This window comes from Rhinichthys klamathensis, unplaced genomic scaffold, assembly GCF_029890125.1.
Source record: "Rhinichthys klamathensis goyatoka isolate OS25496 unplaced genomic scaffold, OSU_Roscu_1.1 h1tg000463l_1, whole genome shotgun sequence".
Taxonomy (NCBI): domain Eukaryota; kingdom Metazoa; phylum Chordata; class Actinopteri; order Cypriniformes; family Leuciscidae; genus Rhinichthys; species Rhinichthys klamathensis.
In genome coordinates this window covers 13,166-26,454 of record NW_026606952.1, presented here as the reverse complement: position 1 = coordinate 26,454, position 13,289 = coordinate 13,166, and the positions used below count along the sequence as shown (strand labels likewise).

Genomic DNA, 13,289 nt, shown 5'->3' with positions numbered 1-13,289 from the left:
CAAGTGTGTGTGCGAGTGTGGAGTGCGCACTTGATGACAGGGAGGCGCAGGCGCGAACACTTGCATTTTCCTATCAACAGTGGAAACAACTTAAAATACTCTATCATTTCTGGTCATACAGAAAATAATAATAGGCTACATTATTCGCAACTACTTTTATTTGTGTAAACTCACAATAACAAGAAAACGTTGTGCTTTTGTAAAATAAAATAAAACCATCAGGCGCGCTTTCATGATCTCCGTGAACTGAAGCGCTAGAACTGAAACAGAATATCGCCTCCGTGGGCTAAAGCTTGAAATGTACACTGATTTAGAAAACAGTTTATTAATAAACAATTAAAATGCCTCGTTATTCTTTCAGACACATTTATTATAGCCTATAACTCGCCAATAAATCACCTTTCTGTAGGCTGTGGTTATATGGTTCTTCTCATTCAGCACTGCGGGAAAAACATAATTTCCAGGTTCTAATTTGGCCTTAGAAAACCAGTAAAATAAAAAAATAAAAATCATATTCATTTGTGAATATTTTAAATGTTTAGTGAAGGGGCAAAAAGTCATAAACAAATTTTTTTTTGGCGCAGCATTTAGTGTACAGTTCAAATTAAATTTAGGTGTTCAACTTTGCGTTTTAAAAATACAACAACCGTTCATTTTTCGTTTTGTAATTAAGGGTTAAATGGGTTTAAAGTAGGCTATTGCACAGATCTGTAATGGAAACGCGCCCAATGACAGATCAAACGTATTGTTGAATATTACCGGTAACTTAAAAAACTTAGAGCCGTTTTGTATAAGCGTATAATGTTAAGTATGTTGCATCCATCAAAGATAGAACTTATCTTCTTCTTTTCCTTGTTCTGTTTATCTATGGTTCTGTGTGCTCCGCGTTAAACATGAACTCCGCCCACTTCCGGCATCAGACGGTTAGGCTGGCGCTGTCGTCCTCACACTGCTATGACGTCTGGTTCTGCGGTTCAGCAGTTGGTTACTATTGGGAATTATCAACTTTACTGAGTTGTGCCTCGGCACGGCACAGCGCGGATGAACACAGTGTTTGAGGAGAGTGTGAGGCTGTCAGTCACCGCGCCGGTGTAGATACTGGCATTCAGAATCCCAGATTATTCTTTTTGGAAGTATGACCAGCATAATAATTTTCACCGGAAAATGTCATCTGAACAAGTAACATCCACTTTTGTTAAGGGATTGTTTCCTTATAAGCAATACCTTACATTAACATTTGACGTTTTATTGTTAGACTTAATATTTTTTAAACAAGCATAAAAGCATAAAAATATCATTAAATTTCATTCTAGAAAGTAATTTATTTGTATGTTTATTAACTGATAATAAATTGACTTTAGTGATACTCTAGTACAATTTACACAAATGTAAAGAGAAACCAAATGATTAAAAAAAACTCAGAGTCAGTGATGATCACATTTGCAACCATAAACTTTAATTTAACCCTTCAAATCTGAGAAAAATCAAGAAATCCCTGAATACTGCACCAGAATCCATACTTCAGTGATTATGAAAAAATAGACAATTTCAGCAAAAACAAACAGAAATACTTCTTCTTTTTTTTTTAACAGTGTTTCTCTTTAAACCCTCATAAAGTCAAAATGTGCTGTTGAGAATCAGAGGAACATCTTCACTGATCGCTCACGTCTGTAACGACACTCATTATTAATCACCAGAACATGAAATATGAGCTGGACGTGTTCTTGAGCAGTTTTGTGAGATTCTGCCATGATCTCAGTCTGTCACTCATCAGGAAGCCTCGCACTTCCCTTCCTGTCCTCCTAACACTTCCCGCTGCAGTCTATGAAGCTCCGCCCCCAGCCGGGACGCTGACTCCGCCCCTCTGTCTGACTCCTCCCAGGGGGCGTGGCTAGTGTGCTGCAGAACGAACCGCAGCAGGTTGGGAACCGTCATGGGTGTGTTTTCTGGAAACTTGACACTCATCTGCTTCCTGCGGGAGACAGTAACGTGTGTGAGAATATTTACCCCGTAAGGAAAAGAGTTTTACACTATATGATGGGGTTTCTGAACCTGTGTCGGGGGAAGAGCAGCACGGAGGGCAGATGATCCACCATAAACTCCCAGGGCAGATCATTACGGCCAACATTCACTCTGAAAACAACAAGAACAGTAATAAACGCACATGATTATGACTGCGGAGCAACTGCAAGTGCTGAATATACGGTCATGTGAGCTAATGTAAAGTGTTTGCAGGTGCAGTTCCACACCTGGCCACCGTGAGGGCGCCGTTTCCCTGGAACAGACGGGCCAGTTGAAGAAACACGTGATTGAGAAGCGAGCAGAAGCCACACCAGGTCGAATAATACAACAGCAGCACGTCCTGATGAGAAGATCACAGAGAGAAGACCACAGTTGCTAAAAAAGTCATCGTTCTTAACACTAATATAGTCATCGTTCTTGGTGTGTACGCTAATATAGTTATCGTTCTTGGTGTGAACGCTAATATAGCCATCGTTCTTGGTGTGAACGCTAATATAGTCATCGTTCTTGGTGTGAACGCTAATATAGTCATCGTTCTTGGTGTAAACGCTAATATAGTCATCGTTCTTGGTGTGTACGCTAATATAGTCATCGTTCTTGGTGTGAACGCTAATATAGTCATCGTTCTTGGTGTGTACGCTAATATAGTCATCGTTCTTGGTGTGAACGCTAATATAGTCATCGTTCTTGGTGTGAACGCTAATATAGTTATCGTTCTTGGTGTGAACGCTAATATAGTCACCGTTCTTGGTGTGAACGCTAATATAGTTATCGTTCTTGGTGTGAACGCTAATATAGTCATCGTTCTTGGTGTGAACGCTAATATAGTTATCGTTCTTGGTGTGAACGCTAATATAGTCACCGTTCTTGGTGTGTACGCTAATATAGTCATCGTTCTTGGTGTGAACGCTAATATAGTCATCGTTCTTGGTGTGAACGCTAATATAGTCACCGTTCTTGGTGTGTACGCTAATATAGTCATCGTTCTTGGTGTGAACGCTAATATAGTCATCGTTCTTGGTGTGAACGCTAATATAGTCATCGTTCTTGGTGTGAACGCTAATATAGTTATCGTTCTTGGTGTGAACGCTAATATAGTCATCGTTCTTGGTGTGAACGCTAATATAGTTATCGTTCTTGGTGTGAACGCTAATATAGTCATCGTTCTTGGTGTGAACGCTAATATAGTCACCGTTCTTGGTGTGTACGCTAATATAGTCATCGTTCTTGGTGTGAACGCTAATATAGTCACCGTTCTTGGTGTGAACGCTAATATAGTCACCGTTCTTGGTGTGTACGCTAATATAGTCATCGTTCTTGGTGTGAACGCTAATATAGTCATCGTTCTTGGTGTGAACGCTAATATAGTCATCGTTCTTGGTGTGAACGCTAATATAGTTATCGTTCTTGGTGTGAACGCTAATATAGTCATCGTTCTTGGTGTGAACGCTAATATAGTTATCGTTCTTGGTGTGAACGCTAATATAGTTATCGTTCTTGGTGTGAACGCTAATATAGTCATCGTTCTTGGTGTGAACGCTAATATAGTCATCGTTCTTGGTGTGGACGCTAATATAGTTATCGTTCTTGGTGTGAACGCTAATATAGTCATCGTTCTTGGTGTGTACGCTAATATAGTCATCGTTCTTGGTGTGAACGCTAATATAGTCATCGTTCTTGGTGTGAACGCTAATATAGTTATCGTTCTTGGTGTGAACGCTAATATAGTCACCGTTCTTGGTGTGTACGCTAATATAGTTATCGTTCTTGGTGTGAACGCTAATATAGTTATCGTTCTTGGTGTGAACGCTAATATAGTCACCGTTCTTGGTGTGTACGCTAATATAGTTATCGTTCTTGGTGTGAACGCTAATATAGTTATCGTTCTTGGTGTGAACGCTAATATAGTCACCGTTCTTGGTGTGAACGCTAATATAGTCACCGTTCTTGGAGTGAACGCTAATATAGCCATCGTTCTTGGTGTGTACGCTAATATAGTTATCGTTCTTGGTGTGAACGCTAATATAGTCACCGTTCTTGGTGTGAACGCTAATATAGTCACCGTTCTTGGTGTGAACGCTAATATAGTCACCGTTCTTGGTGTGAACGCTAATATAGTTATCGTTCTTGGTGTGTACGCTAATATAGTTATCGTTCTTGGTGTGAACGCTAATATAGTCACCGTTCTTGGTGTGAACGCTAATATAGTTATCGTTCTTGGAGTGAACGCTAATATAGCCATCGTTCTTGGTGTGAACGCTAATATAGTTATCGTTCTTGGTGTGAACGCTAATATAGTCACCGTTCTTGGTGTGAACGCTAATATAGTCATCGTTCTTGGTGTGAACGCTAATATAGTTATCGTTCTTGGAGTGAACGCTAATATAGCCATCGTTCTTGGTGTGAACGCTAATATAGTTATCGTTCTTGGTGTGAACGCTAATATAGTCACCGTTCTTGGTGTGAACGCTAATATAGTCATCGTTCTTGGTGTGTACGCTAATATAGTTATCGTTCTTGGTGTGAACGCTAATATAGTCACCGTTCTTGGTGTGAACGCTAATATAGTCACCGTTCTTGGTGTGAACGCTAATATAGTCACCGTTCTTGGAGTGAACGCTAATATAGCCATCGTTCTTGGTGTGTACGCTAATATAGTTATCGTTCTTGTTGTGAATGCTAATATAGTCACCGTTCTTGGTGTGAACGCTAATATAGTCACCGTTCTTGGTGTGAACGCTAATATAGTCATCGTTCTTGGTGTGAACGCTAATATAGTGTGAACGCTAATATAGTCATCGTTCTTGGTGTGAACGCTAATATAGTCATCGTTCTTGGTGTGAACGCTAATATAGTCATCGTTCTTGGTGTGAACGCTAATATAGTCATCGTTCTTGGTGTGAACGCTAATATAGTCATCGTTCTTGGTGTAAACGCTAATATGGTCATCGTTCTTGGTGTGAACGCTAATATAGTCATCGTTCTTGGTGTGAACGCTAATATGGTCATCGTTCTTGGTGTGAACGCTAATATAGTCATCGTTCTTGGTGTGAACGCTAATATAGCCATCGTTCTTGGTGTGAACGCTAATATAGCCATCGTTCTTGGTGTGAACGCTAATATAGTCATCGTTCTTGGTGTAAACGCTAATATGGTCATCGTTCTTGGTGTGAACGCTAATATAGTCATCGTTCTTGGTGTGAACGCTAATATAGTTATCGTTCTTGGTGTGAACGCTAATATAGTGTGAACGCTAATATGGTCATCGTTCTTGGTGTGAACGCTAATATAGTCATCGTTCTTGGTGTAAACGCTAATATGGTCATCGTTCTTGGTGTGAACGCTAATATAGTCATCGTTCTTGGTGTGAACGCTAATATAGTTATCGTTCTTGGTGTGAACGCTAATATGGTCATCGTTCTTGGTGTGTACGCTAATATAGTTATCGTTCTTGGTGTGTACGCTAATATAGTCATCGTTCTTGGTGTGTACGCTAATATAGTTATCGTTCTTGGTGTGAACGCTAATATAGTTATCGTTCTTGGTGTGAACGCTAATATAGTTATCGTTCTTGGTGTGAACGCTAATATAGTTATCGTTCTTGGTGTGAACGCTAATATAGTTATCGTTCTTGGTGTGAACGCTAATATAGTTATCGTTCTTGGTGTGAACGCTAATATAGTTATCGTTCTTGGTGTGAACGCTAATATAGTTATCGTTCTTGGTGTGAACGCTAATATAGTTATCGTTCTTGGTGTGAACGCTAATATAGTCATCGTTCTTGGTGTGTACGCTAATATAGTTATCGTTCTTGGTGTGAACGCTAATATAGTTATCGTTCTTGGTGTGAACGCTAATATAGTTATCGTTCTTGGAGTGAACGCTAATATAGCCATCGTTCTTGGTGTGAACGCTAATATAGTTATCGTTCTTGGTGTGAACGCTAATATAGTCACCGTTCTTGGTGTGAACGCTAATATAGTCATCGTTCTTGGTGTGTACGCTAATATAGTTATCGTTCTTGGTGTGAACGCTAATATAGTCACCGTTCTTGGTGTGAACGCTAATATAGTCACCGTTCTTGGTGTGAACGCTAATATAGTCACCGTTCTTGGAGTGAACGCTAATATAGCCATCGTTCTTGGTGTGTACGCTAATATAGTTATCGTTCTTGGTGTGAATGCTAATATAGTCACCGTTCTTGGTGTGAACGCTAATATAGTCATCGTTCTTGGTGTGAACGCTAATATAGTGTGAACGCTAATATAGTCATCGTTCTTGGTGTGAACGCTAATATAGTCATCGTTCTTGGTGTGAACGCTAATATAGTCATCGTTCTTGGTGTAAACGCTAATATGGTCATCGTTCTTGGTGTGAACGCTAATATAGTCATCGTTCTTGGTGTAAACGCTAATATGGTCATCGTTCTTGGTGTAAACGCTAATATGGTCATCGTTCTTGGTGTGAACGCTAATATAGTCATCGTTCTTGGTGTGAACGCTAATATGGTCATCGTTCTTGGTGTGAACGCTAATATAGTCATCGTTCTTGGTGTGAACGCTAATATAGCCATCGTTCTTGGTGTGAACGCTAATATAGCCATCGTTCTTGGTGTGAACGCTAATATAGTCATCGTTCTTGGTGTAAACGCTAATATGGTCATCGTTCTTGGTGTGAACGCTAATATAGTCATCGTTCTTGGTGTGAACGCTAATATAGTTATCGTTCTTGGTGTGAACGCTAATATAGTGTGAACGCTAATATGGTCATCGTTCTTGGTGTGAACGCTAATATAGTCATCGTTCTTGGTGTAAACGCTAATATGGTCATCGTTCTTGGTGTGAACGCTAATATAGTCATCGTTCTTGGTGTGAACGCTAATATAGTTATCGTTCTTGGTGTGAACGCTAATATGGTCATCGTTCTTGGTGTGTACGCTAATATAGTTATCGTTCTTGGTGTGTACGCTAATATAGTCATCGTTCTTGGTGTGTACGCTAATATAGTTATCGTTCTTGGTGTGAACGCTAATATAGTTATCGTTCTTGGTGTGAACGCTAATATAGTTATCGTTCTTGGTGTGAACGCTAATATAGTTATCGTTCTTGGTGTGAACGCTAATATAGTCATCGTTCTTGGTGTGAACGCTAATATAGTCACCGTTCTTGGTGTGGACGCTAATATAGTCATCGTTCTTGGTGTGAACGCTAATATAGTCATCGTTCTTGGTGTGAACGCTAATATAGTCATCGTTCTTGGTGTGAACGCTAATATAGTCATCGTTCTTGGTGTGAACACTAATATAGTCATCGTTCTTGGTGTGGACAGACCGTTATTCTAAATAATTAATTTACTTCGCTGTATTAGGCTGGTTGTGTGCTATATATCCCCTGTACTCTCTTTAAGTTAAAGCATTTAAAAGAAGAGCTGATCTCACCCTCTGGGAGTCCATGACGGTGTCCAGGAAGCTGTCTGATGTCACTTCCTGTATGAGGGACTGAGTGTGCTGATGTTGTTTGTGTCCCACCAGATGTCTATGTAAAGGACTGAAGGAGACGCTGAAGTTCTGGATGAAATCTTCTGCTCCACACACACACACACAGAGAACAGCAATTATAACTGGTGCAGTGTGACGTGTGTGTGTGTGTGTGTGTGTGTGTGTTTGTGTGTGTGTGCTTGTGTGTGTGTGTGTGTGTGTGTGTGTGTGTGTGTGTGTGTGTGTGTGTGTGTGTGTGTGTGTGTGTGTGTGTGTGTGTGTGTGTGTGTGTGTGTGTGTGTGTGTGTCCCCACAAGGATATAGTAAAACTTGAGATTTTTTGCTGGTCCTCACAAGGAAAACTTATTAATAAACATAATAAAATGGTGTTTTTAAAAAAAAAGTAAGGTGCAGTAAGTTGTGTGTGATGGGTACTCTGCCATCACACCTTTTTCAGTAAGGGACAATATCTGCCCCCTTAAATTGATTTTAAATCGCCTAAGCGATAAAATTCTGTATTATAAATTTTAAGGCCAGACAAGTACCGTAAAACTTCAAATAGTAGCCCGGGCTTTTATTTTCCCAAATCGTCGAATTGCACCGGCTTGTATTTGAGACAGGCGTCTATATGAGACAGGCCTTTATAATTTCGTGTTGAGATGTTGTTCATTGAGTGTATAGGCCTGTCTCTAATCTCTAGAAATCTCCAAATGCTCCACGTGAAACTGCGGTCTTCCGACCTTTTACTATCGCGTCAATTGATTTTGATTAATATGCGCGAGGGAGAGAGAGTAAGACAGCGCTCGTGTTGTTTGAAGACGGGAGAGTGCGCGTGCGCGGCTGGGGTGCTCTCTCTCTCTCTTCATTATGCGCCCTGTCAAGCGCAGCAGTCAATTCTACATCACTCGCCGATCAAAAAAGGCTTTGGCGGGACACACATTTGCTTTGGCGGCCGCCAAAAAGCGGACGATCTGACGGGTTTTAGAAGATTAAATACAACCCGAAACTAAAAAACAGACCCGGCCTCTATTTGAGACCGGCCTTTATTTACCCAAACCTGCAGCCACACCAGGCGTGTAAAAGAGACAGGCGTCTATTTGGGACTCGGCTATTATTTGAAGTTTTACGGTAGTTTGTTGAGTGTTGGTTTTTTAGGGAAGGACTCCACGCCGGCGCACATATATTCACACGCGCATCCCTATAGAATGAACTCTTAATAACGCATGTGCGCCATCAGCGTTCTCACAGGCTCGCGTTTATAAAGTTTGCGTAGAGAGAACTGAAGAGTTTTCTGTTAGAGCGGTGTCGTGTTAGCGGCGCCTAAGTTAATAACTAATGATCTTTGCAACGGAAGAGAATCAATCAAAACTAACTTTAGCTGGACAATAACTTTATTCTAGAGCTGCTGTAAAGCCTAAACAATCTCTGTTACTGTAATCTCCTGTTATCACTGTAAAGCTGCTTTGAAACAGTCTACATTGTTAAAAGCGCTATATAAATGAAGAAGATGAGAAGATGAACTGTTGTATAAAATCAATGTCACATTTGCAATGGAGTGGATATTCGTATAATGTGATCAACATTAAACAGGAACTCACACAGGGTGTTTTTGTTTCCAAGAGTTTGAATCTCTATGCACAGTCTGTCTAAATTTTAACTGGTGATGTGTGACATGTGTGAGTGTGTGTGTGTGAGAGTGTGTGAGAGTAAATGTGTGTGAGTTTGAGTGTGTCGTGTGTGTGTACCCAGTGAGTCGTTGTGCTTGAGCACGTAGTGCGTCTCGTCTCTGAGGTTGATGATGGTGATGAAGGGCCGGCCGCTGTGATTGGTCGCTCCGAGTCTCTGTGCCAGTGTCCAGTGCAGTGCGGCGTCCAGCACGTAGAAGCGCAGCGTCTTGTTGGTTCGGCACTGAAGGCCGGTGACGGAGCCAGTGACGGAGCCGGTGACGGGCCTCGGGACGCTCCTGCAACACACACTGATCTGACTGTACGGACTGTACGAGCCCTGGACGCTCCTGCAGGGGGCGCTGGAGAGCTGGACGTGCTCCACACACACACCCAGAGCCCAGCAGTGAGAGACACACAGCTCACACACACTCGCTTCAGCGGCGGGCGCCAGCAGGGACCGACAGCAGCGCGGGACAGAAGACACACCGCCCTCGGAGCCGCAGGAGTGATAACGCCACGCCACATCAGTCACCTGACACACACAGAACACACCGGTCACGAGATCCACACACACTAACACTTCACTGACACACATCTGCTAGAACAATCACATAAACACTGATAAAGCAGATAAAGTTCGAGTTGAGTTCATGTTTTAGTTTTCTTTAGGTTTTGGCTTCATCTGACGCATATAATTATTCAGAAGCATCTAGATCAGTAGTTCCGGGATAAATCTGTCCACCGGTGGAGATTTGGGACTATCGTCTCTATCGCAGTGAAGTTCCCGGACAGGACACAAGCAATGAAGCCGCTGGAAAGGCGGATGGAAAGCAAATACCATACAGGAGTTGTGAACCGTCAAAGCATGAAGTTCACTAAGAGCCGATAGTAAAGCCGTCTTCAGTGAAAGTACCCCTGTGGTGAGAATCCAGTTTTTAATGTTGTTTATGTGTCTCTGTGGTGTTTAATACGCTTTAAGACACACCATGTGTAAGTTCATAAGTCGACAGCATTGCTGAGTATTTCCTCCTTAAAACTGCAGTGAACCAAAGACAGTCTCAAAAACACGGTTTGAAATCGCTGGTGTTTCTGACGTCACAAACGACCTTGTAACCAATCAGATCAACGTGTGATCGTCAACCAGTGGATCTCTGAGCCGAGGGAGTGAGTGGAGGCGCAATTTTTGTATCCATAATTTCCTGATCTTTAAGAAAATACACATATTTTATAAAAACATTGTTAAATTATAAAACCGATAAACCAATCAAACCTGAAAAACGTTTGTCATGGCGTTAGTGTTTGCGGAGTGTACCTGGTGGAGCAGCTGATTGGCTGAGAGGGGATTGTGTGGGAGGAAGGTGAGGAGGGCGGGGCCTTTCTGTAGCTCCGCCTCCAGCGAGTAACTCTTGGCTCCCGTTGGCTGAATCCAGTGGACGACGCTCTCTCTGTTCTCAAACACCCAATCACAGACGGCCTGAGCGGTGAAGTTCCTCTGCGCTCGCGGGAACACCTGCGTTCAGAAACATGTATTTCACTGAGTGTGTCATCAGAACGAGTGTGTGTGATCATGAACTCACCAGCGAGCTGTTCAAACGCCGGTGTAAATACACACTTTCATCCTCTCTGAGTGACACGCCCTCTGCCACCGCCTGATTGGTCACCACAGCGAAGCGCACCGCCCCCTGATGATCTGGCCAATGTGAAGGCAGCGTGTCAGAGCATGTGTGTGTGTGTGTGTGATGTGTGTGTGTGTGTGATGGCGACAGTACCTCGTCTGAGCGCGTGCAGAGCTGAGAACAAGAAGCTGATGTAACCGGCCGGCTGAGGAGACGAGTTAAACTGGAAATAACCCACCACACCCTGCTGGAGCACACACACACAAACACACATCACACACCACACACACACAATAAGAAAGTATTAAAGAGTTTAGCTTATTATTAGTAATTTATAATTTATATTGTGTGTGTGAGGAAGGTGTGCAGGGCTCTGCTGGTGGGCAGGAGTGTGTGTGTGTGTGTGTGTGTGTGTGTGTGTGTGTGTGTGTGTGTGTGTGTGTGTACCTGCTGCTGTGTGAGGAAGGTGTGCAGGGCTCTGCTGGTGGGCAGGAGTGTGTGTGTGTGTGTGTGTGTGTGTGTGTGTGTGTGTGTGTGTGTGTGTGAGGAAGGTGTGCAGGGCTCTGCTGGTGGGCAGGAGTGTGTGTGTGTGTCTGTGTGTGTGTCTGTGTGTGTGTGTGTGTGTGTGTGTGTGTGTGTGTACCTGCTGCTGTGTGAGGAAGGTGTGCAGGGCTCTGCTGGTGGGCAGGAGTGTGTGTGTGTCTGTGTGTGTGTCTGTGTGTGTGTGTGTGTGTGTGTGTGTGTGTACCTGCTGCTGTGTGAGGAAGGTGTGCAGGGCTCTGCTGGTGGGCAGGAGTGTGTGTGTGTGTGTGTGTGTGTGTGTGTGTGTGTGTGTGTGTGTGTGTGTGTGTACCTGCTGCTGTGTGAGGAAGGTGTGCAGGGCTCTGCTGGTGGGCAGGAGTGTGTGTGTGTGTGTGTGTGTGTGTGTGTGTGTGTGTGTGTGTGTGTGTGTGTGTGTGTGTGTGTGTGTGTGTGAGGAAGGTGTGCAGGGCTCTGCTGGTGGGCAGGAGTGTGTGTGTGTGTGTGTGTGTGTGTGTACCTGCTGCTGTGTGAGGAAGGTGTGCAGGGCTCTGCTGGTGGGCAGGAGTGTGTGTGTGTGTGTGTGTGTGTGTGTACCTGCTGCTGTGTGAGGAAGGTGTGCAGGGCTCTGCTGGTGGGCAGGAGTGTGTGTGTGTGTGTGTGTGTGTGTGTGTGTGTGTGTGTGTACCTGCTGCTGTGTGAGGAAGGTGTGCAGGGCTCTGCTGGTGGGCAGGAGTGTGTGTGTACCTGCTGGTGTGTGAGGAAGGTGTGCAGGGCTCTGCTGGTGGGCAGGAGTGTGTGTGTGTGTGTGTGTGTGTGTGTACCTGCTGGTGTGTGAGGAAGGTGTGCAGGGCTCTGCTGGTGGGCAGGAGTGTGTGTGTGTGTGTGTGTGTGTGTGTGTGTGTGTGTGTGTGTGTGTGTACCTGCTGGTGTGTGAGGAAGGTGTGCAGGGCTCTGCTGGTGGGCAGGAGTGTGTGTGTGTGTGTGTGTGTGTGTGTACCTGCTGGTGTGTGAGGAAGGTGTGCAGGGCTCTGCTGGTGGGCAGGAGTGTGTGTGTGTGTGTGTGTGTGTGTGTGTGTACCTGCTGGTGTGTGAGGAAGGTGTGCAGGGCTCTGCTGGTGGGCAGGAGTGTGTGTGTGTGTGTGTACCTGCTGGTGTGTGAGGAAGGTGTGCAGGGCTCTGCTGGTGGGCAGGAGTGTGTGTGTGTGTGTGTACCTGCTGGTGTGTGAGGAAGGTGTGCAGGGCTCTGCTGGTGGGCAGGTATGTTAGTGGAGTAGAAACCCTCAGAATGAAGCTCTCCAGATACTCAGACTGAACCGGACCTCTGTACTCGATCGGACCGAACCTGCACACACACACACACACACACACACACACACACACACACGGTCATTATGTGTGTTTATGATGCTGAACACATGCTCACGTCACTGTAAGTGTGTGTTTACCTCCAGTAGTAGAGATGAATGACTGGATACTGGAAGAAGCTCTTCTGCTTCCTGCATTTGCCCTGATGCCACCAGCAGTTCACAGCGACAAACTGCACCTGCACACACAGGACACGCATCATCACACACAGGACACGCATCATCACACACAGGACACGCGTCATCACACACAGGACACGCGTCATCACACACAGGACACACGCATCATCACACACAGGACACACGCATCATCACACACAGGACACGCGTCATCACACACAGGACACGCATCATCACACACAGGACACGCGTCATCACACACAGGACACGCGTCATCACACACAGGACACGCATCATCACACACAGGACACGCGTCATCACACACAGGACACACGCATCATCACACACAGGACACGCGTCATCACACACAGGACACGCATCATCACACACAGGACACGCGTCATCACACACAGGACACGCGTCATCACACACAGGACACGCATCATCACACACAGGACACGCGTCATCACACACAGGACACACGCATCATCACACACAGGAC

At 44.3% G+C, this 13,289-nt stretch overlaps 1 protein-coding gene across 1 annotated transcript; it reads right to left on the bottom strand.

The window, feature by feature from the left end:
- Positions 1 to 1,569: 1,569 nt before the first annotated feature.
- On the bottom strand, positions 1,570 to 12,846 carry txndc11 (thioredoxin domain containing 11; the record flags this gene model as incomplete). The annotated part of the gene is made up of 10 exons (XM_056236776.1): positions 1,570 to 1,972; positions 2,053 to 2,133; positions 2,250 to 2,362; positions 7,460 to 7,602; positions 9,244 to 9,697; positions 10,478 to 10,675; positions 10,743 to 10,855; positions 10,935 to 11,025; positions 12,516 to 12,645; positions 12,749 to 12,846. Coding segments are annotated over 10 exons (1,623 nt in total), but the record flags the coding sequence as incomplete, so codon positions are not given.
- Between the last annotated feature and the right edge of the window lie 443 nt (positions 12,847 to 13,289).